We start from the raw sequence: 27,604 nt of genomic DNA, 5'->3' as shown, positions 1-27,604 counted from the left end.
GCCTCTGCCTCCCAAGCAGTGGGATTAAAGGCTTGAGCTGACTGGGGTTTCTTAAGGCCTGCCACAGGGCAGTTTTGAGAGCCAAGCTGTGCCACCTCCCTTTCGTTCCTCATCAGGAGTCCTGGTAGGAGTCATGCGTCTCCCATGGGGTCCTGCATGCTCAGGGCTGGCTGGAAGCTCCAGGCTGGCCCTGAGGTCACTGGAGAATCCCAGTGACACTTTGCTCCAAGTCCAGAAGAGCTAGTCTAGGGCTGCGGGCAGCACCCCGGCCTCGCCACGTACCTAGGTTGTTGTCAGTGAGGACCTCCTTGACCCTCTTGGTGATGGAGTATGTGTCCAGCTCTGGGGACATGGCCACCATCTCCTGGATGCCCCCTGCAGCCTGGCTGCCTGAGAAGGGCTTCCCACCCAGGGAGGAGCTGGCCCGACCCTCAGGCTGCTGATTCTCTTTGCTGCTTTCCAGAGACAGGCCCAGGGGCTCCTGGGAAGGCTTTTCAGGCTCCGTGGGGCTTGGGGGAGGTGATGGTGAGGACCTCGGCTCAGTGGGACTGGCTGTAGGCAAGAGACAGTGCGGTGGTCACTGCCACTGGATATGGCTGGTCAGGATGGCTTGTCAGAGCTGAGACTGGAACCAAGGCATCTTCAGCCACTATAGTGCATCCCAGGAAGGGACTGTCCAGGGGTCCTCATGCTACCTAGCTTTTCCTTTTTCTGTCGGGCTGGGAGTTGAACCAGAGCCTTCCTCATCCTAGGCAAACATTCTACTGATGAACGGTAGTTCAACTCTTCTCAACAATTCCACTTGGAGATAAAGGCCTTCATACATGGCTAAAACTGGCCTTGAGCTTGCAATTCTCCTGTCTCCGCCCCTGAGTGCTGCTTGCCTGTCTGTCTGCCACCTGTCTGCAGCCTCTCTTGCCCATCAGTCTCTGCCAGATGTCTGTCTGTCACTTGCTTTGCCTGTCTGTCTACCAACAGCCTGTCCGTGTTTTGTAGCCACGAGTTAACAGGAAAGCTCTAGTCCGACGGCTCAAGTGAAACGGTCACTTGGGACCTGGGATTCTGTCACCTAACACTAAGTCCTTGTTCGTAGCCCTCTGGCAGTCCTGGTTATTTCTGTGACTCAAGGTGTGGCTTCCCTGGATCGGGTTATCAAATCTGGGCTCTGGTCCTGGCCTTTTTGCGGTCTCTGGGGCAGGTGAGCCTTTCTGCCTGCAGCCACAAGTTCTGAAATGAGTGCCACCCACAGGGCGCCAGCAGCCCTGAACACTGGCCCTGTGACTCTAGGCAACTCTCTGGGCCTCCATTTTCTTCCCCTGCTGAGTTCAGGCTCCACCCTGCGGCTGCTCCCATTAGTGACCAGCTGACTGCCCAGGCCTGTGCTAGGACAGACTGAAGAGCAATGCTGGGTCTCTAGGGAGCTGGTGAGTTTGATCCTGTGGGGGGGAGGAAGTACAGGGCTCCAGCGGCTTTGTCTGTCCCACCTGCTCTAAATTCTTGGGCCCAAGCCTTCAGCACTTCTGCTGGGTAGAACAGAGGAGGGCAAGGGGGGCGTGGGTCAGGAACACGTGTCCCAGGTGACAGCACCGGGGGCTGTAGAATGGTGTTGAAGATAGAGAGGGGGCAGAGGTGGGCCAGCAAGGCCCTGTCCCCTGTACTCACCCTGTGTGGTGCTGGGCTGCGGGGGTGGGGCCTGGCCCTGGCCCAGCTGGTCCGATAGCCACAGCTGCATGCGGATGAAGGGCTCTCGGCCCTTCTGGGTCAGTTTGCTCCATGGCTTCGGCCGTGACAGCATGTCGCTCACGCTGCCCTGGGACAATCCCAGGACCTACAGGTGGAAGGCAGATTAGCAAATCCCATATGTGGGCTTCCTGGCTGCTCCCAGGCCCTACAGAACCTGCTCTCCACCCTCGGCACGGCCCTGTGTACAGAACTCCCACGTGACCTTAAGGGTCACTGTCCCTCCCGGATGCCACTTTGTACCTCCCACTTAAGTCTTCTCTCCCAGCTCTGGTTTGTGACCCCTTCTTGAACCTCTGCTATTTAAACCTGAGGTTCCAACACCAGAGACATTAAGGTACTGGACTGGGCTGAGTCCTTAATCTTCAGGGGCTGGACCATGGGACCTCCAGAGGAGTGTGGGAGGCAGGGAACTGGCTTTTACCTGGCTTAGTGTCCAGGGATCGCTAGATACCAGTCAGACATCTGACTGGGCTCCTGAGCAGTGGCTTCCCACCCGGGTCACCCTCCAGACTACAGATCTTAGGGCCACGGTCTCAGTGGGCCTTATTCTTGGGTCCCTAGGTCCCCTGTGGTCCACACCTTCTCCCCGAAGATGCGCTGGCAGATGCCATTCTTGGCCAGCTTCTCCTTGACCTGTCGGGTCAGCTCCAGTGTGTCTACCTCCCGGTACATGTATAACTCGTACTGTTCAGGTGTCAGGGGCGGCACCGTGGGCTTGAGCGTGCGGGGCACATAGGCCGGGTAGTAGGGCAGCCGCCCGCCGCCCACCTCTGGGACCCCAGCCTCAGCCTTGAGTTCTCCCACCCTGGGGGGCTCATCCTCGCCCACGGCTGCTTCGTCCTCAGGGGCGATGGCTGCCTCATCTCCACGGGGCCAGGCTCGCCCATTGGGATGTCCAGAGTAGCTGGAGGAAGAGGAGGAGAGGGAGGGCGACACAGAGGCGTATGGATGGCTGAGCAGGCCGCGGTCCGACGCCCAGTGGTGGTCAAAGTAGCCCGCATCGCCGATCTCGGACTTCACCTTGCGGATGATCCGCTGCACAAATGCAGCCGGGGACAGGACGGCAAGCGGCGCCTGCGCACTGCTACTGCTGCTGCTACTGCTGCAGCCGCCACCGCCATCCTCCTGCTTCACGCAGGCCAGGGCCCCATTCTGGCTCACAGTGGCCAGCGAGGGCCGCTCCGGAGGAGAGGGAGGCACAGAGCGGCCCCTGGGTCCCGACTCCATCTCCAGCAGGGCCTGCTGCTGGGCTTGCATCTCACGGCGGGCTTGTTCCAGAATGTTCTTGATGGCGTCTTCCGAGGTGCTGGAGGAGGCTGTGCCGTTGGGGATGCTCACAGAAGCTGTGGAGTTCTTGGACTCACCTGTGGGGGGAGGGTGACAGGGTGAACAAGGGCCCATTATCAGACCAAGTTGTGTTTATACCATATGAATGTGGGGGCAACCTCTGTGTCCAACAGTGGGGGACTGGTCAGGCAGTAATGCTCTGGTGGAGTATTAGACAGGCATCTAAAAAATAATCAGATCGATAGTAAAATCTTAGAACATACAGGGAAAGTGAAGATGGAGCCAAGACGGTGTCCAAGGCAAAGCCCAAACCTAAACCATGCCTTTTATATGTGCCATGAGCCCACAGTGTACAAGTTCAAGATTAAGAAAAAGACCGGATAATGAGCGATGGTGTGGACACGGTAGAACACAGCAGCGAGACGGGAGTTCCCTGCAAAGCCAGGCAGGAATCTTAGTGACACACCAGGACAGAAAACAAAGCTCTGGAAGGTGATCCACAGGCTGGGCATGGTGGCGCACACCTTTAATTCCAGCGCTCAGAGGTCAGCCTGGTCTACAGACAGCCAGGGCTACACAGAGAAATCCTATGTCAGATTAAAATTTAAAAAAAAAAATTGATCGGAAGTGTAACATGTCTCCAAGAAGCACCAAGCAAGTAAGTTAAACAACACAATTTAGGGAAAGATCTTATTGAATGGCAAACACGATAAACTGATAGGAAAAACAAAAAAACAGGCTATGGAGGGGAGGAGAGGAGAGAGGAGGGCCGGGTCACAGGCACACGGACTCTCTAAACTGGGTGGAGGCCATAGTTCCCAGAGGCTCAGTTGGCTACAGGATTCAGCGAATGAACACATACAAAGAGAAGGCCACACAGGAAGTGAGCAGAGAGAATATTACAAACCAAGGGCAGATTTGGCAAGGGCTAGTACTCTTTATACTTGGTTCTTCCCAGCTGTTTGGGGCTTGTGGAGGTGGGAGTTGTGGGGTGTGCCCACCCTTGTAACTTAGTCTCTTGTCGCTGGCCCTGTTACCGAGCGTGAACATTTTCTCGATCCTGTTGCTAACTTTAACACTGCCAGTTAACACAGTTTAACACAGTCTGTCACCCAGACTGCTAAATCTCACCAGCATCTGTAGCCCTGTCTAGCATGCAGTAGGAGCTATAAGATGTATCATGAGTGGCTCTGAGGATTAGATAGTGGGGCAGTGCAGACAGTCCACCGGGCATGTGCCCTCAGTCGGGGACACATTTTCCTTATACGGCTTTGCAGCCAGGACACTTGCGCTGATCCTCCACCAGGGGGCAGGAGACACCGCACAGTGGGGTGGGAGCACTGAACCTAGCATCACAGGCAGCCAAGGATGTACTGCAGGGTATTAAGTGTGCAACTTGGGCCTGAGGGCAGAAGCCCCCTAAGTCAGTGGCAGGGATTCTACTGACTGCAGAATCACAAGGAAAAGGAAGATCTCCTTCTTTGTTTCTTTCTTCCTTCCTTCCCTCCCCTCTTCTTCCCTTCCCTTTTTCTTTCTTTCTTTCTTTTTTTTTTTTGAGACAGGGTTTCCTTTTGAAGCCCTGATTGTCCTGGAACTTGCTTTGTAGCCCAGGCAGGCCTCGAACTCACAGAGCTCCGCCTGCCTCTGCCTCCCGAGTGCTGGGATTAAAGGCGTGCGCCACCGCCCGGATGGAAGATGGTTGTGACTGTATTGCTCTGTCTATGTTCCTCTGTGTACCTGCATTCCCTCCACATTGGTGAGCACTGACCTCACTTGACACTACAGCTTTCAGAAAAGTGGGCTAATACCATTCCCATCTTAAAGATGGGAGGCAGAGAGAGAGGCCAGATTACTAGCCCGAGGTCACACAGCTAATCAGCTAATCGCAGCATAAGCCAGTCCAGTTATCCCAAACTCAGTACTGTAGGTCACAGTGGGAAGACCCCAGCCCATCTGAGTAAGATGGGGGCTTCCTGGAGGAGGTGACGCATCAGGAAGTGAATGGGAGTTGGTTAAACGTCCTGGGTAGGGCGTAGTGTCAGGGTCTATAGGAGTCCTGGGAGAGGCGTGGAGGGCATGAAGACTCTGGTCTGGAGGTCTTGCTAAACGGCTGGGATATTTTCTTGGGAGCAGTCGGGAGCCGCAGGAGATACCTGAACAGTGGCATGCCCGTGTTTGTGCACCAGAAAGGTCCTCTGGCCCTTGGAATGCTCTGGGGTGACAGATGGAGGAGGCCCGCCCCCTGCTCAGAGCAGCCTTGAGGTGCAGACAAGGTCAGAGGTCATTGGCTAAAGTCTACTCACTTCCCTTCTGAGACTCAATTTCCTTCTTGGCCTGCTCCAGGATACTCTTGATGGCGTCGTCTGAGCCCGTCTCAGGTGTGCGGATTCTCGGGGTGATGCTGCCTGGGGGAGGCACGAAGGTGGCGGCTGTGGGGCCTGTAGGTAGGGGGGTCAGGCCCCGGAGGTGGGCAGGAGGGTGTGGACCAGACTGTCGTCGGGAAGGGCAGGGCCACAGCTTACTCTATAGGACACACGGTTGATGGCACAGTGACTCTGGGGCTGGAACCCAGGGCCTTGGGAATGCTAGGCCAGTGCTTAGCACTGAGCCATGTGCCCAGCCAGACTTCGGCTTAACAGTAACAGACCGTGACGATGATGGCAACACCTAACACTTTCCTTTTCTTTTTTTTAAGATGGGGTCTCTCTGTGCAGCTTTTGCTGTTCTGGAACTCACAGAGATCCACCTGCCTCTGTCTCCTGAGTGCTGGGATTAAAGGCGTGCGCCTGACTAGTTTCCACTCCTTGAGCAGCTCTGCCATCCTGGCGTTCTGGGTCCTTTTAGCCCCTCTCCAGAGAGCTGACAGATGGGGAAGTTGGGGAACTGGCCTAGAGCCCAGGCTGAGCTGCCCTGGGGTGAGTCTGGGGGAGTAAAAGTAGAGGAAGTGGCCCAGTGAAGGAGGGAGTGAGGTCATACATCTTTCCCTCAAAAGGGGGAAATTGAGGCACAGGGCAGCAGCTCACCTACCCCGGGTTACACATGGCGCTGGACGGTGGTGGGGCTGCTTCATGGCTCACCTCGCTGCCGCACCTGGATGGTGCGCAGGGCCAGCACATTCTGCTCATCTGACAGGAACTGCTTCATCTTGATGAAGGGCTCCTTACCCTTCACCGTGAGCTTGCGCCAGGGCTTGGGCCGTGCCAGGATCTCACTCACCGAGCCTTGTGACAGTCCCAGCACATAGTGACCGAACACACGTTGGCCAATGTTGTGCTTCAGCAGCTGTTCCTTCACCTGGAAGGCGATCTCCGCCGTGTCCAGCTGCTCCTCCTCTGGCCCAGCCCCATCCACAGGCTCCGGGGCCCCAGTGGGCTCAGGGCCGAGTGCCGAGGTGGCGGTAGCCGTTGGAGGCTTGGCACCACCATAGAAGGCAGGTGGGCACGCAAGCAGATTGCCCGCTTCCCCTTTGAAGGCAGCCGGGCCCATTATGTTCTTGGGCAGCAGTGGGTCCCCAGCCAGCCTCTCCCCGGATGCCAGGCTGGGGAAGGGGGACAGTGAGAAAGTCCTTGGCCCATCAGGACCCAGGCTGGAGCCCAGCAGGGGCTGCCCAGGGCTCGGGGACAGTGGGTCTTCCAGGCCTGGCGGAGGTGGAAGCTGAGGGTAGGGGGGCTCCGTGCCCAGTGAACCCTTGATGGAGTCATCCTCCGAGGGGTCCTCCTCTAGAACACCAGGAGGGATGCACAGACAGAGGGACAAAGAGGCCGATGGTAATGGAGGAGAGGGATATGCAGAGGCAAGAGACATGGTTAGAGTGACGGACGGAGAGCGAGCGGATAGAGATGGGTTCAGAGAGCGGGGACAGGAAATATGGGGTGATGGAGGGACAGGGAGAAGGAAAGGCTATAGACCTCAGAGATAAACACCCACGCTGGCTGTTTCCCCTGCATTCTCAAATCCCACCTCCTCGGACCCCCTTCAAATGCTGGTTTGTGGGCGCCCTCTGCTGCCATTGGGATGATTACCCTAGCAAGCGGGGATGGGCTCACTGTGACCACTTCGGCCACCAGCACTTTCAGTTTAGAAGTGAAGGGATGACTAATGACCCTGCTGTATTCTTGGGGAGGGTCACAAGGTTAAAAGGTCACTGAGCCACTTGTGGGGAGAAGGCAATTTTAAGCTGTGCGCCATTCCTTGAGGGCTGGCTGTGGGGTGGGGTATGGACACCTCCCCGTCCTGACTTCTTATTAAAGCCCAGCTGGACTCAGGGTCAAGGGAGGTCATCGGGAGACTTGGGACTCCCTAGCACTTTGGATGTGAGGAAGCACCACACAGCATGTGTTCCACTCCCGTGCTTGGTCTTGGATCTCCTGCCTCATAGACAGCAGTGGCCCTGGGGAGGGGGTTAAACAGTCCAGAGGCATCCCTGCCCAGACCCCAGCCCAGGTGGCCCTTAGAGTGTCCCTTGTCCCCTACCAGGGCTGGCCAGCAGTGCCGGCTTCTCCATCAGGAACTTCTGGCTGGGAAAGAACGTCTCCTTGGCCATGTTCAGTGGGTCATCTGGCTTGGTCAGGGCCTGAGGAGACAGGAAGCAAGGCTGAGACGGCATGGTTGGTGCAGTCTTGGGGGCAGCTGGCTTCTGGGGACAGGGATGGAGGCGGGGACATGTACCTGCGGGAGGCTGCAGGTGCTGGAGGCCAGCTTCATGGCTCTCAGGATGCTGCCAGAGAAAGTGAAGAGGCCTGGGGTCAGCGCCCCAGCAGGAGGGGAGGCCCCAAGTGAGGTGCTGTCTATACCTTTGCTGCTAGATTCTTCCCAGGCAACCTTGGGTCTGTGGGTCTCAGGTAGCCCAGGCTAGCTTCAAACTCATTATGTAGCTGAGGCTAGCCTTGAAGTCCTGATCCTCCTGCCTCCACCTCTCAGGGGCTGGGATTACAGTTTACAGTACTATCAACCGCTCTCCCCTTCTCCTAGCTCTCTCTTGCTTCCCACCCCTTCTTCTCCATTCCTTCGTGGCTCTAGGGAAGGGACCCAGGGCCTCTTGCATGCCTCACAAATCCTCTGCCATTGGGCTACCCGGCCTTGTGCTTTTAGCAAACATGGATGGAAACGATAGAATACATTGTTTTTCAGAAAGTTCCAAAAAGCGAAAATTGGATTTGCCTTGGGCTGTATGCTGAGCACTAAAGCAGCTCCCAGGAAAGGAGGGATGTGCGGCCACTGGGCTAGGGGTCACGGGAGAAGAGAGGATGAAGTCACAGGAGGCTGAGCCTGGCTTCCATGGAGTACACTACCACAGTCATACTGGGGGCTTAGGCATCTGACCCCGGGGACACCAAGGGTCAACTGTCTACTGCAAACTATGACAAGGTGACTATCTCCACGTCTTCACGGAACAGGACGGGGCTAGTTTCTCTGTCAACGTGACACAGGCCAGAGTCATTCTGAGAAAATGTCTCTGTGAGATTGGCCTATAGCTGTGGGGGTGTTTCCTTGATTAGTGATTGGTGTGGGAAGGAAAGCCCTTCTACAAGCAAAGTGGTCCTTGGTGCTCTAAGAAAGCAGGCTGAGCAAGCCAGGAAGCAGCATCCTCCATGGCCTTTGCTCCAGCTCCTGCTTCTTGCCCTGGCCTCCCCTGATGATGGCCTGGAATCTGTAAGTTACAAGCTTGCGGCTTGCGTTAGCATTTTTTTTTAAATATTTATTTATTATTATGTATACAATATTCTGTCTGTGTGTATGTCTGCAGGCCAGAAGAGGGCATCAGACCTCATTACAGATGGTTGTGAGCCACCATGTGGTTGCCGGGAATTGAACTCAGGACCTTTGGAAGAGCAGGCAATGCTCTTAACCACTGAGCCATCTCTCCAGCCCTTTTTTTGGTTTTTCGAGACAGGGTTTCTTTGTGGCTTTGGAGCCTGTCCTGGAACTAGCTCTGTAGACCAGGCTGGTCTCGAACTCACAGAGATCAGCCTGCCTCTGCCTCCCAAGTGCTGGGATTAAAGGCATGCGCCATCATCGCCCGGCGTTAGCATTTATTTTACCACAGCAGTAGAGACCAAACTAAGACAACCAGTTTGTTTTGTTGAAGACCAGGCTGGGGTGACAGCCCCCTGCCTCAGCCTCCTGAATGCTAGGCTAACAGGTATGCATCACCATGCCTAGCTTGAACTGGACCAGTTTTGATGGGCCAAGTGCTAACTGGAGGAGATGTGGACACTGCAGTGGGAAGGTGAGAGGGGCGGTCATGGGCTTCACACACAGTCCCGGCCAGCACCGTTCAGCCTCATACCTCAGCTCTGTTTTAATCTCTTCATAGTCAGCCTGGGCCTCGAGCTTTTCTTGTAGTTTCTAGAAGACAAATGGGGTCAGTGACACTGGCCCCGTGCTCCCAGCCTGCCACCAACCCTGCCACCCTGGGACCTGCCTCTATGGCCTCAGATTTGGCTGCCAGTTGCCGCTCCAGCTCAGCGATCTGGTTGGCTGAGACCTCCTCCAGCTCCTGCAAGGAGTGTCGTAGCTGCTGTGCATCCTTCAGCAGCCTCAGGATCTCTCTGTCCTTGGAGGCCAGTGCTGCCTCCAGCCGGGGACCTGAGCACAACGTGAAGCTCACCTTCTCCTGGGGACAGAATGGGTTGTGAGCGGCTTTGAGAGGCTGAGCCAGGGCATGCCGTCCCTGGTAGCCAAGCAGAAGGGAACATTCCGTCTGGTGATCCAACATCCCAGGCATCTCCTATCTCCTATGTATGGCCTGCACAGCTTCCTCTACATAAGCCATGCCCCATTCAAAACCTTTCTTGCCAAAGAACAACCATGGCTGGATGTCAGAGGCAGGAGGATGACCACAAGGTTCCAGGTCAGCTAAGCCTCTGTTGGTTAAGTAGGGGGGCCTCAGTTTCATCTCTGGAGCACATGAGGAAAGGCTGGGCGTGACGGCCTCCTTGTGAAGCCCAGTGCTGGGCAGGTGGAGGCAACTGGATCCCTGGAGTTCACTACCCGGCCAGCCTAGCCTAGTCCCTGCGGTCCAGGTCATGAGAGAACTTATCTCAGACAATAAGGTGGACAGCCTCCAGGGAACAGCATCCAAGGTTGTCCTCTGGCTTCAACACACACGGGAACACACATATACGCCCATATGCGTACATGTATGCGTACACACAAAGAAAGGAAAAAAAAGGGGGGGGGGGAGCTGAGCAGGGAGGAACTGTGGCAAAGGAAATTCCAAAACAGGTTTGAGGGAATCGACCCATCCAGGGAACCAGGGAGCCTCAGGCTAGATCAAAGATACCCCAGGCACAGTCCACATTACTGTGGCATCTTCTATCTCCTAATTTGTTCCAGGCCTGTCACCCATCTAGAGTCTTGGAGACTGCCCCTGTGTCCCTATGACTCTGTGGGACCTGGGTCAGGCTAGTCTCAGGCTTAGTCACACAATCTAAAAAGTACTTAGAAAAAAAAAAGAAAGAAAACCTTCCTGCACAAAAACAGCCCACCACTACTAATCCTGCTTTCTTCTTGGAGATAAATGCCAATTAAAACAGGAAGCGGATGCCATTAATACATTAAATTAATTAGCATCAAGCGCCACTGTTGTGCTCAGAAAAACTGCCTCCCAAACCAGCCAGACTCCCTGTGGCTGGCTAGCCATTTGCAGGCTCCAGGGGGGTTAATTAAGAACCACCGGTAACTCCTCCCCAGACAGCCACCAAGGCTCTGGCGCTCTCTAGATAGCGCTTCTCTGGGACAGTCACCTGGCAGGTCAACAAAGACAGCGTCTCCTGGGAGCCAGTCACATGTACCTTCCTGGAGTCTCTCACGGACAGACAGACAGACACACACATTGAACGTCTCACACCAAAGACCCACAGTCACTGATCCATATCATCCCAGACACACACACGCGTGGGTGCAAGAGGCCATGAACTCTGATGAGCAGAGCCACATGCTCATCATAGCAGTCAAAAGCATTGGCTGGTTCCCAGCACCTTCTGTGAGCCACGCAGTCCTCTCCATAACCCTGTAAGGTAGGTGAGGATGAGGGGAGGAAACTGAGGCACAGTCAACGTGTGTGCACACACACTGTCTCGGCTATAGACAGAGACACTGTGCAGTATACACACTGAAGGAGTGTTCTGACATAGTGCCCACGTGTTAAGGATGACATGAACACCGCATGCAGAAACATGGGAAGGGGGCAGACTGGAGATGACATAAGGGCAGAATGGTGGGCGGTGACTAAAACCTTTAGGTAGGCAATGACCCCAGGACCCTAGGAGGTGCTGGCCAGGAAAAAGGGTAAAGATGGGCTAACTTGTTCAGGGACCTCGAGGCGGTTTCTGTATAGCATGTGGCTGGCAGAAGGGACAGGACCCATGGGAGTCACCTGTAAGTTTTAGGACTTAAGGGCTAAGGGCTAAGTACAAGCCCCAAGCCTTCTAGTGCCTGATCAGGGCCATAAGGTCCTAAGCAGCCACCAACCAATACGAGACCGATGTTCCACAGTACCCCCTGGTGGCCACCAAACGCACTGCACCTCAATCACTTTGCCCAAATCTTGGCACACCTTGTAATGGGTGTGACCCTCTCCGATCTGTGAACAATTCCAGCATTCCCGGGCAAGGTGATGGAGGCATCCGAAGGAAGACACAAGGCTTTTTGTTAATCAACAGTCGATGGAAGCTGGACCACTTAAAATGGTGGCTACAGCATTACCAGCATTACTGGTAAAACAGGAGGCCGACCTTAACAACGCCAGCCCCCATGAGTCCCTGCTCACATCCACAGTGCCCTCCAGGACCTCCCACTTTTCCCATGGGCAGAGATGTGGCCTCCTCTAGTCTTTCCCTCTGCCACACTCCCTTCTGAGGTACAGCCTTACCCCACTGGGTCCCTGAGGGGAACAGCAAGCCAGGCGGATGGAGCTGTTAACCGAGGCCAGCTGCTCCCGTAGGCTTTCCACCTCCCGCTGGGCGGCCTCTGCTCGCTGTGGAGGGAAGAAGGGAGTGAGTGAGAGACATAAAGCGAGACCTGCAGCATCCTGGGGCTCCCAGGATCTAGGTGCTCATGTTGTGGGTCCTGACCCAGGCCACGACCTAGGAAGCCACCACTGAGCTCGTGACTGGGCACCTTTCCTTTCCTGGTGAGATGGCATTATAGAACAGAGGCTGCCAGGGGCACCTTTAGATGATGTTGGGGTGCCTGGGACCCCAAAAACAAGCATACTCCTTCTGCCAGCGGGGGGAAGGGCAGGAAGTGGCTGTCCACACCCATTCCCAGGTGGCTCTAGACTGGGTCTAGATTGTGCCCCAGAGGGGACATCTGCAGAGGTGGCCCCAGTTCACAGACTGTGATAGGCCTCTGGGAGAGCCACTTGGCTCTTCTATAGTCTGAACTGGCTCTGAACTTGTGGCTGAGTATGACCTTGAATTCCTGGTCCTCCTGTCTCTACCACAGGTGTATACCACCTTTTCTAAAGCCCATGCCATTGGCCAAGATCTGAAAGTTTGGACACATGGCACTGGCTTCATTATCAGGAAACCAAACTGGTCCCTGCAAAAGGGGAGCCAGGAAATCAGTGTGGCTCCATTTGCCATGTCCAGAAAGCACAGACCTCTTTCCCAGTAATTCCACTTTCAGGAACGGTGATACCCATTGGCTCACACAAGTGTGAGATGGTATCTGCCTGAGGTTAATTGTGAACGCACTGGTTGAGAGGAGGGGAAAGGTTGACATTAACTATAAACAATCATCCACAGTGGCCTGGGTAGAGCAGAGTCAGCAATCTATAAGCCACTGCCTGTTCTTACAAATAAAGCTTTATTGGCACACAGGCATGCTCACTCATGGACACAATGTCCAAGCTTTCCTGCTGCAATGACGAAGTTGCCTCTCTGTGACACAAACTATGGCTGAAGGAGCTAAAATATTTATTTCCCGGTGTTTGAAGCAAAGCCTGCTGCCTCTGGGTTAGATGAGTGCATGCCAGTGGGCACAGGGCAGACTCCACCGGAGGCATATGGAGCATGTGGGCTCATGAGCGTCTACGTGTTCACTTGTGAATGGGTGGCATCTCTGGAAGAAGCGCCCAGAAACTGGTCAGCAGGCTGCTGGGGAGAGGGGCACTGCCCCAGGATCTGCTGAGTTATCTTTTTTTTTTTTTAAATTTTGAACCATGTGAGTGAATGAGCTAATTAAAAGTATAAAATAGGCTGGGCATGGTGGTGCTTTTAGACCCAGAGACAGGCAGCTCTCGTGAGTTCAAGGCTTGCCTGGTCTTCATAATAACTTCCATGCCAGCCAGGGCTACAATGAGACCCTGTCTCAGAAAACAACAACAACAACAAAAAGAAACAAACAAACAAATAAAAAACAAGCTGTGGTAGTACAAGCCTTTAATCCCAGCACTCAGGAGGCAGAGGCAGAGGGATCTCTGAATTTGAACAGAGTGAGTTCCAGGACAGCCAGGGCTTCACAGAGAAACCCTGCCTCAAAACACTGGAAAAACAACAAGAAAATCCACTAAAAATACTATAAATATAAATACTAAAAATAGGGATCCTTTAATTATTATTAAAAACACACAGGAAGCCGGGCGGTGGTGGCGCACGCCTTTAATCCCAGCACTCGCGAGGCAGAGGCAGACGGATCTCTGTGAGTTCAAGGCCAGCCTGGTCTACAACAGCTAGTTCCAGGACAGGAACCAAAAAAAAAAGCTACAGAGAAACGCTGTCTCGAAAAATCAAAACAAACAAACAAAAAACAAACAAACAAAAAAAACACAGGAAGCCTCCTAAGATGTGGCTCAGTTGGTAGGGCTTGCTCAGCACGCGTGAAGCCGCAGGCTCCAATCCCCAGCACAGGTTATAGGAAATGTAACGTGGCGGCACACACCTGTAATCCTAGCAGGAGGAGCAGGAGTTAAAGGTCATTGTCAGCTACTCTGGCAGTTCAAGGCCAGCCTGAGACACAGCAGATCCTGCCTCAAACCAAACAGAAAGTCCAAGCAACCAACCACAGGAGCTGAGCTCAGGAAAGCCACTGTCACCACTGCCCTGGCCCTGCCTCTTGGGGGACACTGATCCCATGGTGGCAAGAGCTGAGGCTCAAAAGGTGTCAGGAGTCTGCACTGTGCCCACAGGGACTGGCCTCCCAGCAAGCTTTGAAAGCCAGCTCCAAGGTGCCCAAGGTGTCCCCTGCCACAGGGCCTCCTGTAGTGACCCGAGGATAACTGCCATGTGTCCTGGCACAGGACTGGCCAGCCTGCTCACCATGGGGATGTCCATGGATGAGGAGTTTGTAGTCCTGTCCTGGTTAGGCCTCAGCTGTGGCATTTCAGGGAGCCTGGCAAGGCCAGAGAGCTGGGGCCCACACACCTCCCAACCAGCGCTTCTCCCTCAGTCCTGCCCCCATCCCCATCCACTGGAAGCTTCGGGGGGGGGGGCTTTCTGCTTACCTGGTTGGCTTTCTCCAGGTTCGTCATGATCAGGCCGACCTCGTCTGCCCTAGACACAAAGGAAAGGGGCCCTGAGACTGGCTTGCAGCCTCCACTGTACCTCAGTGTGGGCCATGGAGGCTGTGCTCCACACTCCCCACCAGAGACAAAAACAGGCAGAGTGGAAAAGAATCCTGACTGCTGGGAACCGGGGACTGTGCCTCAAAACTTCTCTTGAAGGCAGCCCAGCCCCCACCACCCTCAGGGCCCCCATCTCTGGGGAGCCACCACCAGTGCTGCCCCCCACTGTACCTCTACTGAGCGCCCTTCCCCCTAAGAGTCAGCTCCTCCACACAATGGTACCACTTCTTCCACACTGAGGGCCCAGGACAGGTCTGCCTAGCTGGGTGGGACTCTGGGATCTGGGGGACACTGCTGGTCACACCTGTGTGTACACATGCTCTAGGCTTTCCCTGCACCGGCTGTCCCGACTGCTCAAGGTGCACTGGGCTGCCTGCCTGGGCCACACCTGCCTTCAATGCCTCTGTCTCCCTTCCCTTGGAGACAGCGATCACAAGCTCAGCACAGCGCCTGCACACAGCAAGTGCTCAACAGTAACTATGAATGGACGTCTCGTGGCTGTTACTGTCTGTGTGGGCTCTCACTAAAGTGGGGCAGCCTCGTGGCTGTTACTGTCCGTGTCAGGGCAGGAGTTCATGGTTCCCCCCGGGTCTCAGAGGCACAGCACCATATAAGCAGTAGGCACTCGATGCTTATGGACTGAGTGATGTCTTAAACCTGAAGAAGGGCTTCCACTCTGAGTCACTGCAATGCTGTCACTTGGCCTCCATGGGTCAGGGGTTAGGGTCGGGGGTGAGGGTGCCCAGTAGCCTCATTCAGGTGGGTCCAAGGGTGTTGTGCCTGTGGTGTGTGAGTGGTATGGGAAGATGGATTGGGTGCATGCCTGGGAATGAGGGACAGCACCGCTCAGAGAGTGGAGAGTCAGAAAGAGGTTGCCTGTGTGTGTGCGTGTGTGCGTGCGTATGTGTGTGTATGTGTGCGTGCGTATGTGTGTGCGTGTGTGCATGTGTGCGCATGCGTGTATGTGTGCGTGTGCGTGTGTGTGTGTGTGTGTGTGTGTGTGTGCGCGCGCGCGTGTGCGCGCGTGTGTGGTGTGTACAGAGGGAGAAGGCATCCCCAGCTCACTTACTTGGCCGCAGCCTCCTCATCGTATTTCCTCCTCAGCTCCAGTAGCTCCGTCTGTGTGGCCTTTAGCGCTGGGAGGGGTGAAGACCCGGTGAGGAGCAGCACTGGCCAGCCCCCACCCCCATACACGCTGGAAGGCAGTTTGGGTGGAAAGGGATTGAATAGCTGGCAGGGGGGAAACCCTCCCGTCTGGGACAGATGAGGGCCTTTTAGAGCAGTGGGTTCCCAACCTGTGGATCATGACCCCTTTTGGGTCGCGGATGCCCTTTCACGAGGTCACGTATAAGATAATTACATTAAGATTCATTACAGTAGCACAGTTACAGCTATGAGGTACAATGAGAATAAAGTTGTGGTTGGGGTCACCACAGCATGAGGAACTGTATTAAAGGGCCCGCAGCATTAGGAAGGCTGAGGACCACTGTGTTATAGCCTGAGAGGGGCAGGGAGCAGTGACTTAGTGGGGCTGTCCCCTGCCCTGCACTGCAGGCCTGGGTGGGGCCACTAGACCCACCCGGAGGCCAGCCTTGCCAGAAAAGCCAGGAGCTTCAGTTTGTGACTGACACCGAGAGATTTCTAGAAAAATTCAGTGGTTTTGTTTGTTTGTTTTTTCTTTTTTCCCTTTGTTTTGGTGTTTAGGGACAGTATTTCACTGTGTAGCTCAGGCTAGCCTTAATCCTCCTGCCTCAGCTGCCTGCCAGTTACATGGAAAAATTTAAAGGGTAGGTTACTTACTGGGCCACCAGATCCTGCCTCGTGGCCCAGGGCAGTAGCCACCTTCCTGGAAACCTGGTTCCACCAGGTGCCCCCCACACCATCTCTGCCACTGCCTCCAGGGCTCAGTGCTGTCAAAGAATCACCCGTTTGGTTCCATCCAAGCTTGCGGCTTTGGGCTAGCCCCTGCTGAACGAGTTGTTCTCTACACCCTATTTCTGGCTTCCTTTCCATCTTGGGGGGCTCACCCAACCCATCTCCCCAAGTTTATGGCTTGACCCGCACACTGTTTCCAGCCACCTAGTTTGAGGGCTGCCACCTGAGCCGGGGGTCATACCTGAATGTAACACCTTGATTTTCTCCTCTGCCTCCCCCAGCCTGGCTGCCAAGGTGACGTGGACTTCTTGGAGGCCCCTGCAGAGACAGGACTGCTCATGCTGGTTGCAGGGACCGACCTGGTCCCACCCTGAGCTACGCCCTCCCCACTCTCTGCACTTTATGAGGAATCCAGACCTGATATATCTACCGCTCCCACAGTCTGCTCCGCTGCTACAGTCCCCTGTGGCTGACACTGACGCCCTGGGCCTCAGTGTGTCGTCTGCTGGGGAATATTCCTTTATACTGTATGAATGTATATTGCTATGATTGGTTTAATAAACAAGCTGACTGGTCAATAGCTGAACAGAATAAAGTTAGGTGGGAAAGCCAAACTGGGAATGATGGGATGAGGAAGGGCGGAGTCAGGAGTCACCAGCCAGATGCACAGGGAGCAGGAGATAAACATGCCATGCTGATAAAGGTCCTGCCATGTGGCAGAGCATAAATAAGGAATAGGTTAACTTAAAATGTAAGAGCTAGTTAGTAACAAGCCTGAGCTATTGATTGAGCATTTACAATTAGTATGAGCCTCTGTGTGGCAATCTGGAAGCAGCCTTGGGACAGGTAACCCTGTCTATGCTTATCTATAAAGCAGAGCTCTTGATGGGCTCCACCACAGTGGGTGTCATGGGACCTGCAATGTCAGTCTGCGGCCTTCCTGGTTTTATTCCTGTTCCATGGGGTCATTCTGCTGCCTGTGGCAGGAGCTTGGATGTTCAGCCAGCCCACTGAGGCCTCTCTCAGGTGGAGCAGCAGCGAGTGTGCTGGCAGTGAGTTGGGGAAGAGTGATACACACAGAGCTGGGGCTGACGCTCCTAACTGGGAACGAGCCTTCCCCGCTCAGCCATTGCTGCTCCAGGCTCCTACCTCAGATCCTTCAAACAGGCTGCTTCCTGGGCCTGTCACACCCTTCCCATCTACCCTGCAGAAGTCTCACTGACTGACCCCCCTTCCCCACCATGCCCTCCTGGGACCCTGGAAAGACCATCCCATCTTATGTCCTCCCTCTTGCTGGATTTTTCTTTACTGTTTTATCGACATGGCTTGTCTTTATTTCTTCCTCTTGACTAGCTCAGAAGTATATATATCCACCCCTCTGGGTTAGACTAATGAATGTATCCAGACCAGCCCATTCCTCAGACAGGGTAACTGAGGCCTAAGAGTGATGAGGTAAGAGTCCCACGGTCGGCCTCAGGGTCCTCACCCTTTCCCATCTCCCACCTGCCCTTGACTGCCCCACATGTGCTTCCTGGTGGCCCTCCCTCCCCATCCCTCTCTCCGTCCTTCCCTCCCTCCCTCCTCACTTCTGTCTCTCGGCCTCATCCTTCTGCAGCAAGGTGTCTGTCAGGAGGGTATGCTGGGGACCTGGCAGGTGGCTGCCGTTGGCTGGCGTGTGCCCAGTAGGACACGTCCCCTCGTTCTGCTCTGTGGAAGACAGGGAGGACCACACTCATCACTGAGATGCAGTCACAGACGTTTCCCACAGGCCACACGGACCCTTGGGATCAGCCCCTCACTGGCTTCTGGGCTGGCATGCTCACAAAGCGTGCTGACTGGTTTTTATGTCAGCATGACACCGGCTACAGTCATCTGAGAAGAATAGGGAGCCTCAATTGAGAAAATACTTCCATCACATAGGGTTGTAGACAGGCCAGTAGGGCATTTTCTTAATTAGTGATCAATGGGGGAGGGGCCAATCTCCATGGTGGGTGGGGTTATCCTTGGGCTGGTGGTCCTGGGTTCTATAAAAAAGCTGACCATGGGGAGCAAGCCAGTAAGCAGCACCCTCCATGGCCTCTGCATCAGCTCCTGCCTCCAGGTTCCTGCCCTGCTTTAGTTCCTGTCCTGACTTCCCTCAGTGAGGAGCAGTGTAAGCCAGATAAACCCTTTCCTTTCCAAACCGCTTATGGTTATGTCACAGTAATAGTGACCCTGGCTAAGACACAAAGACAAATCCCCAAAGTTCCAGCCTCAGACAGCACACTTAGGGGCCCCTTCTGACCAAAAGGAGCCATCTCCCTTATCACTGGCAGAAGGGACAAACAGCTATCTGTGGTGCCTGTTAGCACACCAACGCACAAGTACCTGTTACATTCTTCACAGCCTGCACCCCAGCCCTCTCACCTCCTCCTCCTCTCTACCCTGCACTCCCCTCCTCCAGCTATGCTTTCTCTTGCCTGTACTCTTGTTCCCTCCCTCTTCTCCCTTCCTCCCCCCTCTTTCTCTCTCTCCCCCTCCTTCCCTCTCTTCCTCCCTCCCCCTCTAGCTGTCTTGCTCTCCCTGTGCTCTGCCCCTGCTTCCCTCACGGCAGGTCCAGTCTGCTGGCCGTGTTCAGTCCACTACTCCTCCCTGCTCTGGACCCTTCCAGATGCCTCTGGCTGTTCTCTCTCATATCTATAATACAAAACCTTCCACTTAACCATGCCATGGAGTGATCATGTTGTCAGTTTATACAAGTTTTTTTTTGTTTTGTTTTGTTTTGTGTTTTTTTGAGACAGGGTCTGCGTAGCTCAGGCTGGCCTTTGGTCTCAGTCTCCTGAGGTCTGGAATGTTCAGGCATGGCGGTCAGCACTGCTCTGACTGGATGCCATGTGTACAAGGTGTTAGGACCCGAGAGCCCTGCGACCATAACCCACGGTCACCGGAGGCAGTGAAGCCCAGCTCCAGTCCCACGACCCAGGCTTGGCTGAAACTCCAACATCCAGGTTTGTCCCACCATGATCCCATGGTGGCATCGTGGGTACCTCTGATGCTGGGTGGCTCTGGGCACCTCTTCCACAAGATGTGCAGGTCTTGTAGGCACTGCCCGCTGGGGTCAAAGCTGGGGCGCTGCAGTCTGTCGTCCAGAGTCTGCGCCACCTCAAACGAAGGAACAGCGTCTGCAAGGAGAGAGAGAGAAGGGGGAAGGTGGGGGTCAGGGGATCAAGGTGGCCTTCCACAGAAAACCGGGGGAAAGTATGTAAGAACCACGTGGAGTCACTCTGACGGCTATGGAGTATAGAGATAACGTCTTTTTTTTTATTTAAAGATTCAAAACACTTTAAAATTGTGTGTGTGTGTGTGTGTGTGTGTGTGTGTGTGTGTGTAGGGGGCAAGTGCACATGAGTGTGAGTGGCCTGAGGTGTCAGATGCCCTGGAGTTGGAGTTACAGGTGGTTGTGAGCCACCTTACAAGGGTGCTGGAAAACAAACTTGGGTCCCTGCAAGTGCTGGTTTGAATGAGAATGGCCCTCATAGGCTTATATGTTTAAGTGCTTGGCTCCCAGTTATGGGAAGTATTTGGGAAGGATTAGGATGTGAAGCCACGCTGAGGTTTGTCAGTGGGTGTGGCTTTGAGGTTTCAAAAGCCTATGCCAGGCCCAACCTTTTAATTTATTTATTATTTATTTTTGTTTTGTTTTGAGATGGGGCATCTCTATGTATCTCTGGTTGTCCTGGAACTTAACTCTGTAAACCGGGCTGGCCTCAAGCTCACAGAGATTCACCTGCCTCTGCCTCACAAGTGCTGGGATTAAAGGTACATGACACCGTACCCAGCTGCGGGCCCTATATTATTCTCTGCCTGCTGCCTGTGGATAGAATGTAACATTCTTAGTTCCTTCTTTAGCACCATGCCCGCATGTTGTCATGCATTTCTAAGGTTAGGAGCCCCCTCCAAGTCTTTCAGGATACTTGTACGTTTTGGGAGCTTCCTCTCCCCTGCATGGTGTCTCAGTGAGCATGTAACTGACTTCAGCTATTTTGGTCGGACTCACAACCCCACCCCCGCTTGTCGCCACATATACACAGTGACTACATGAGACAGCGAAACTGCGAGGGGACCACGCTGAGCAAGGACGCTCTGACTTGGGGGGACCTGGATCCCACCTTTCCAGTCCCTTGCAGTCAAATGACCATCAGTTCTGTGGCTCTTCCACTGCTCCTGGAACCCCTCACTGCCTATTTCCAGTAAAGCTCTCTCTCACCCCTGGGTGGACACACCATGGGCTGTGACACACACCAATTAAGAGGAAGAAAACCCACTCCAGGATGTAAGCCTTGCCATCACACTCAATGCACTCGAGAGGTCAAGGGGAGAGACACCTTGCAGGGGACAGATCCCAGCACAGAAAATGGCAACCACAGTTCTCAGTGCACCCCTGTGGCTGGCTTGGATTCAACCCATTGTCATATGAAAACAACAACAACCGAGGCTCGGGGAGTCAGGTGATGTGACATTGGGGTCAGGGTCTCTGGTGGGAGCTTACGAATGTGGCCGGACCCAGCGTGTGCAATTACGGCCTCAGCAGGTGCATGCAAGGCTCATGGATGTGTCCTGGACCACGGTACCTGAGGCCCGAGTTCCTTCTCATCCCGAGTCCCTTTCCCATTGACCCACACACTCCATTCTCAGGGTTGTTGTGCAGCTTTGACAAGCAGCTGTCCCCTTCTGTGCCTCACCATAGGTGGCAACACCCAGAAGGCTCAACACAGCCCCCAAGACCTCATCAGACACAAAAACCCCAACTATTCCTTCTTCATGATGCCCCAGCCCTCACCTCAGAGGCTATGCACAGGAGTGCCAGCAAGAACATGCTCCCCCGTCCCCACAGCTCAAATGCCACCTTTTCTAGGAAGACATCCACATTGAGTCCATCCTGACCCTGTGTCCCCTTCAAAGGTCCCACCACAGTCTCGCTCCTCTCTAAGTCCACGTCTGCTATCCCTTGGTCCACACTGGAGTCACAACCATTTGCTTCCTCCTTCTCACTGACCCTGGCTGAAGCCTGGCACCATGCCTGCCTGGGGACGCCTTCGGGTCTGGCCCGAACGATGTGGCTCCTTGTTTTAGTCTTTATCTCCTGTTTGTTGGGGTGGCGGAAGGCTGGACGACGCGTGCACTGAGGTGAGCAGGTGTGAGGGACTTGGCAGTGGCTCTCCTCTGTCAGCACCCCCCCCCCCACGCCTGTCATTAGGCCCGGCCTGCTCAGCGGGGTGTGCCATTATGCCTCCCCCGGCTGGTGTAATTATACATTGACATAATTAACCCAGCAAGCGCATTAGGCAGGCCGGCTAAAAATTCATCTCTAATTATTTGTTGTGTGCATGCTAACGAGCCCATCTGCACTGCCTTTGTACAACACGAACAAATTAATTTACAAGTCTAGATTTTTTAATAAGTTCAAGGAATTGCTTTCTATTGTGGCCTGGTTTTTGAGGAAGGAAGAAAAAAGGCGCCGGGCGTTTGCAGGGGTCAGGGAAGTTAGATAAACATGGAGCACAGAGGCAAAAGAGGCCACGCGAAGGGAAAGTTTCAGATGGGGGCCCAGAGGCCCAGAAGGCAGGCCAAAGGAGCATGCCAGGGCGGGAAAGGTGTCTGTCACCTGCTGTTCGCAGAGACCAGGGGCAGCCCTTGGCTCTCCCTGAGTTCCTGGCTGATGTGTGTATCCCACCCTGGGAATCTGGCCTCCACATAGGAGAGGTGGAAGGGATATGGGCTGGGGATTTCTTCCCAGGAGGCACTGAAGGAAGATTCAAAAGAAGACAGAGAGCTGGCGACCTGGTGATGAGGCTTGTCAGCTCAACCTCTCTGGAGGCCACGGCAGGAGGATTGCAAGTTCAAGGTCCACCAGGGTGACTTAGTAAATGGAAGCCTGGGGCTGTGGCTTGGCTGGTTTAATGCTGGCCTCGTGTGCATGGAGCCCAGGGTTTCAACACTGACTCCTCATAAATCAAGAGTGATGGCACACACCTCTAATCCTAGCACGCTGGAGATGGAAGCAGGAGGATGAGGCCAGCCTGGGCTGCATAACACCCTGTTCAAGGCCAGCCTGGGTTACATAAGACCTTGGCTATGGGGTGGGGGTGGGGGGCTGGAGATGTGGCTCAGCAGTAGAGCGCTTGCCTAGTGGGCGCAAGGCTATGGGTTTGAACCTCTGCACAACCTACTCAAATGGATAAAAGACAGGGAGGGAGAAATGGTGTGACTGAGGCTGGGAACAGCCCTGGCCCCGCGGGCCATGTGACTCTGTGCTGACCGCTGACCGAAGTCTAAAGAGCAGGAGTGTGGGAGTTGAGCAAGGCAAGGCGCTGGCTGCTCACGGGAGCTCAGGTGTCCTGGGGCCAGCCAGCCTACAGCTACGGTCTGTGGAGTCTGGAGGTAGAGGGTGACCCCACATGCTGTCATGGGTTCCTGGGAGAAATGGATCCAAGTCTCCTGGCTCTGAGATAACTCCACTCTGGGAACTCCTGAGACCACACAGAAGGCTCCCCTGGAGACAGGATGGCTTGCTTCATTTGCCACTTAATCCCAACCCAGTGCTGTAACGGAGTTCTTTCAGCCACGTTGGGAGGTAAGCAATGTATCTCTGTTGTACAGATGGAGAAACTGAGGCATGAAGTACCACCCCTGAGTAAGGCAATGGGGGAAGGGATCCCCCCACAGTGGACCAGGGCAGGCTGAGATCCCCAGTCTTCCAGCTGGTGTGGATATGGAGAAACCCTAGAGCTCCCCAGGGAGCCTGCCACCCTCTTGCTTGGTCACTTCTAGGGCCTGTGATTAGGGGAGCCACGAACTCAAGGCAAAATCTTAGCTATGATATTGCCATGGAAAGTGGTTTAGGGTCCCTTGGGCCTCAGTTTCCCTGTAGGCAGCTGGAGATAGGAAGGGGACATACTACCTGGGGTCAGCAAAGGACAGTCAGCTCATGGAGCCCCAGACAGTGCAGACCTCTGGTCCAGTCACTGCACTGTCATGGTTCCCGTTAGTGAGATTATTGTATGTCCCTTCTGCAACAGAGCACCTGAGAGGAGAGGGGGAGGGGGAACAGTGCCCGGCTCCCCCACTGAGTTCCCTCAAGGCCACAAGAGCCAAACTGCTCCCAGCAGGGACTGAAAACATTCAAGGCTGTCACACTTACCCCCTCTGCAAGGGACCAGGTGCACGGGCCAAGCTCTCAGGTGGACACTGTGCAGGAGGTGGTGCTTCCGCCCTCACCCTGAACTTGCAACCTCTAAAAATCCAGTCCTCCCTGGGGATCAGGTAACTCAGAGTTGAAAGTCGGGCACAGGTATGTGGGGGTGTGCACCCAGAGCCGGTCAGTACAGGGATTGTACCGAACACTGTGGTAACTCAGGGTACAACAGGCCAACACTCCTGTGGCTGAGTCCAAGGGCAGTGGGAAGACTCACACACACTATGTACAATGTGGCTGAAGGGGGAACAAGATGGGAGGCCACTCACACTGGTCCCAGTAGCTGTGGGTGGTGACAGCGGCAGGAGGGGAGACAGTCAGCCAGGTTTCCCGGGGGGGGGGGGGGGGGGGGGGGGGGAAGGGGGCAGGGTGGGGGTGGGCTCACTGCTAGCTGTGTGTGGTCACAGACTGAACAAGGGAAGAAAAGCCCTTGACGGGACTGGCCCCTGGCTTCCATGTTGTCTCCCTCATCCCTGGGGTCCGGCGCTGGCCAGTCACATGGCGCATAGCCAATAAATGTGGGTCGTCTGAGAAGTGTGGAGGAAGAGGAAGCTGGAGGTGGTCGCCTGGGGCCCTGCATGGAGCTCTGACAGAGGCACCATGACCACTTTCCAACTGCCCATCGTACTGTCCAAGCTGGGGAAGGCAGAGGGGGTCCTCCCTACGCCTGCAGGGCGCAGTCCTGGGAGGCAGGCCTTGACTTCTGACCTGCAGAGCTGTGGGGCACAAGCCTGTTGCAGCAGTAGCCACAAGCTCATGGCTGTTGAGCCCGCACTAAATGCCAGGCATGGTTCTCCCTCCTGCCATGCACTGCCAGGGCCTGCTGGGTACTATGGGAGCATCGAAGGAGAGGAGAGACCTGGTCTCTGCAGTCACCACTCAGACGGGACAGAGGACCAAGAGAAAGATGAGGCCTATGTCATCGAGAATGGACTCGTGGGGTGGGCTGGGCAGGTGAGACCTGCTGGGGGAGACACTGAGGAGAGGCAGCATGGTGATGATCTAGTCAACAGGATATATCTGGAGAAACAGTCCAGGTCGGTCAGGCTGCGGAAGGGGTGCTCTCCACTCCCCTATCCTCTTGAGTCACCATCCCAGTAACAAGGCCTCAGTGGTTCCTCAACAACAAGACTACAGTTCACAGTCACAGATGAGGCCGTGGGGCTCAGAGAGGCCACTAGCACCACGACAGTCCCCTCCACTTCCTTCTGCCTGGTTTAGTTCCCTGGGACACCAGGCTAAGGGCATTGCCTCGCCCAGTGGCTCCTGCAGCTAGGGCCCGTGTGCAGAGGGTGGGGCTGCAGTCCTGGGGACACAGGAGCTTTTTGATCCAACCTAGATACCTCAAAAGCAAAAGCTGGGAACCCTCAAATCCAAAGTATATGAACAAGCAAGGTCGTGGATAAGTTAAACTGACTGGACTTCTAAAAGGGGTGAGGGTGGCCCAGATGTGGACAGGGACAGGTGAGAGTTGGGTGGCTAATAAAAGGGGCGGAGCATTCTTGTGTGAGGAAGCCTGTCTTATGCCTCCTGGTGTTCATGGTGGGAGTCAGGGGCTGGAGACACAGGGAAAGATGTCTGGTCCTTCCCTCCTTCTGCATCCACCCCAAAGTGGCACGCAGAGGAATTTTGGGGATGCTGAAGCCAGAAGGCTGGCCACAAGGCTGCTTAGAAACATATATGCAGAAGTATGCGTGCGCCCCTCCAAGCTCGAGCCCAGGCAGTAGCCTGCTCCCATCTGGGCTCGGGCGGTGCCTGCGTGGGTGGCACAGAGTCCTAACTTTTCCTCAGCAGATGGGTTACAGCTCTCTCCCTCTACAACAGCCATGGGCCTACCCTACCTGCTCCTTTCTCCCCACAGTGGTCTGAGCTGACCGGCTCAGAGGCCTCTGGAAATGGGGGAGGGGAGGGCCTTGAGGGTCCCCCTCCCTGGCACTGGGTATTTTCAATGACAGCAGAAGCCACTGTTAGCTGAGCAGCTACGACAAGTTAGGCACCTGAAATGCCATCCCGTTCAATACTTCTAAGGTAGCGGGAAATGAGCTCATCTGTCCAGAGGAAAACAGCAGCCCAGAAAGGGAAACAGTTTCTCAAAGTCCCCCGGTCACAAAACATGTCACAGTGCAAACATGGCTCCATGTGTGACGTGCACAGACATCCTAGGAGGGCAGGAAGGGGTCCATCTCACTCAACACCGCGCCTCTGGCAAACAGCAGGCGCTCAATACTTGCCAAAACAGTGGTGTAGGAGCCACAGCCCCATAAAAGGGGTACCACTGTCTACATTTTATGTGTCGGGGAAACAGGCTGAGGAGGAGGCACGCATGGAGGGAGACACAGAACGGCAGAGGGGGCCTGGCCCATCACTGTAGAGCGGAGCCCCCTTCTTCCTCTGCTGTCCTCCCTCCCGCCCCCGCATTTGTAGCTCTTTTCTACCTTTAGCACTGGGGGATCACACAGGAGACGCTGGGGCTCTGCTAGTGAGAGCAGCTGGTTTCCAGCAAGAGTCTCCCTAGCCTCCTGGTCCAGCCCCCCAAAGGACTGGCAGTAAAGCCCCTTCCACAGTGACCCCTTTTCCCCCCGAATCTCCCAAGTCCTTCGATTTACGAATGAATTCAGCAGCGAGGGTGGACACCAGAAACTGCCGGTCTTAGATTCCAGTTCTTCTCTGCTGTGTGACCTCTATTAACAGAACTGACCTCTCTGAGCCTACCTTGAAGGGGGTGTATGAGTGTGTGTGTGTGCCTTTGAGGGTCTAGCATAATGCCTGTCATGCAGGCAGCACCCTGAAACAGCACCCTAGAAATGTCCTGGCAAGATGGCACCTCTGTCTTCCATTCGAACGCAAATGAAGTGTTTCTCTGTGTTCTTATGACTCCCTGGAGACACAAGCATAGGGGATAGGAAGGGAGGGTGGGAGGGAGGGAGAGGGGGTGATAGCAGGAGCAACAGTGGGCACCACTATTCCCGATTATACTAAAACCTCTTAGCCACGGCCATCACTAGATGGCGCTAGAATTAGGCATTTGGGACAAATCTCAAAACTATTTTACTTCCTGCTTCCATCAAAAATATATTTCGTACAGTTCAGATTTAAAATTTTAGAAGATCACAAAAATACTCAAAAACCCCTTCCAACCTTCAGGCGAAAAAGTGTTTGAAAATAGGACACAAAAAGAAAGATTTGGGGGCTGGAGAGATGGCTCAGTGGTTAAGAGCATTGCCTGCTCTTCCAAAGGTCCTGAGTTCAATTCCCAGCAACCACATGGTGGCTCACAACCATCTGGAATGAGGTCTGGTGCCCTCTTCCGGCCTGCAGACATACACACAGACAGAACATTGTATACATAATAAATAAATAAATATATTTTTAAAAAAAGAAAGATTTGGTAAGATTCTCTACTTTCTAGAAATCGTGGTTTGCACATCTGCTAGGTACCGTATATAAGAAAGATTATGAACAAAGTTAAAAAGCAAAAATCAGTTTAGGAGAGAAAGTGCCAAGTATGTCTACCAGTACCAACATCCCATCCCTAATATGCAAAGAGCATCTACACGACAACAATCCTAAAGTCCCAATACGCACAAGGGAATGACACAAATGGTCCATTTGCAAAATAGAATGTTTAAGGACACAGAGTAAATACAGAGGAGCTGTGCAGACCAACAAGGAGAAGCAGCCTCTTCTGTTCTGACCACAGGGTTTATGATCCGGACATGGACTTTTCTTTGTACATTCTGTTCTTCTCATCCAGAGAAACCCAGCACAACAGCACTGAGCCCTCGGCACATGGGCAGTGTGGGAAGGGGCTCGGGACACCCAAGAACAGCTACATAGGAGACAGAACCACAGCCGAGGCTGGGGAAGGGGACCCGGAGGGCCTCTGTAGAGGTTCA

At 54.4% G+C, this 27,604-nt stretch overlaps 1 protein-coding gene across 4 annotated transcripts in view; it reads right to left on the bottom strand.

Moving 5' to 3' along the window:
- Nucleotides 1-27,604, bottom strand: part of Cux2 (cut like homeobox 2) — a 176,691-nt gene that overhangs the window by 9,015 nt on the left and 140,072 nt on the right. For 2 of the 4 annotated variants that reach the window (XM_041648033.1, XM_041648035.1), the window contains exons 5-19: nucleotides 19,501-19,635; nucleotides 18,061-18,181; nucleotides 16,716-16,792; nucleotides 15,669-15,735; nucleotides 14,480-14,528; nucleotides 11,906-12,010; nucleotides 9,455-9,646; nucleotides 9,320-9,378; nucleotides 7,699-7,747; nucleotides 7,504-7,624; nucleotides 6,108-6,749; nucleotides 5,334-5,435; nucleotides 2,323-3,107; nucleotides 1,663-1,828; nucleotides 283-552 (exon numbers count right to left, since the gene is read on the bottom strand). In XM_041648033.1, the coding sequence (XP_041503967.1) occupies nucleotides 283-552; nucleotides 1,663-1,828; nucleotides 2,323-3,107; nucleotides 5,334-5,435; nucleotides 6,108-6,749; nucleotides 7,504-7,624; nucleotides 7,699-7,747; nucleotides 9,320-9,378; nucleotides 9,455-9,646; nucleotides 11,906-12,010; nucleotides 14,480-14,528; nucleotides 15,669-15,735; nucleotides 16,716-16,792; nucleotides 18,061-18,181; nucleotides 19,501-19,635 (2,940 nt within the window). The remainder of the gene's footprint in view (nucleotides 1-282; nucleotides 553-1,662; nucleotides 1,829-2,322; nucleotides 3,108-5,333; nucleotides 5,436-6,107; nucleotides 6,750-7,503; nucleotides 7,625-7,698; nucleotides 7,748-9,319; nucleotides 9,379-9,454; nucleotides 9,647-11,905; nucleotides 12,011-14,479; nucleotides 14,529-15,668; nucleotides 15,736-16,715; nucleotides 16,793-18,060; nucleotides 18,182-19,500; nucleotides 19,636-27,604) is intronic. The other 2 variants (XM_041648034.1, XM_041648037.1) reach the window with 2 other exon arrangements.

This window comes from Microtus oregoni, unplaced genomic scaffold, assembly GCF_018167655.1.
Source record: "Microtus oregoni isolate MIOR12 unplaced genomic scaffold, Mior012 000003F_ref0000135, whole genome shotgun sequence".
NCBI lineage: Eukaryota > Metazoa > Chordata > Mammalia > Rodentia > Cricetidae > Microtus > Microtus oregoni.
This window is presented reverse-complemented; position numbering and strand designations above follow the sequence as displayed.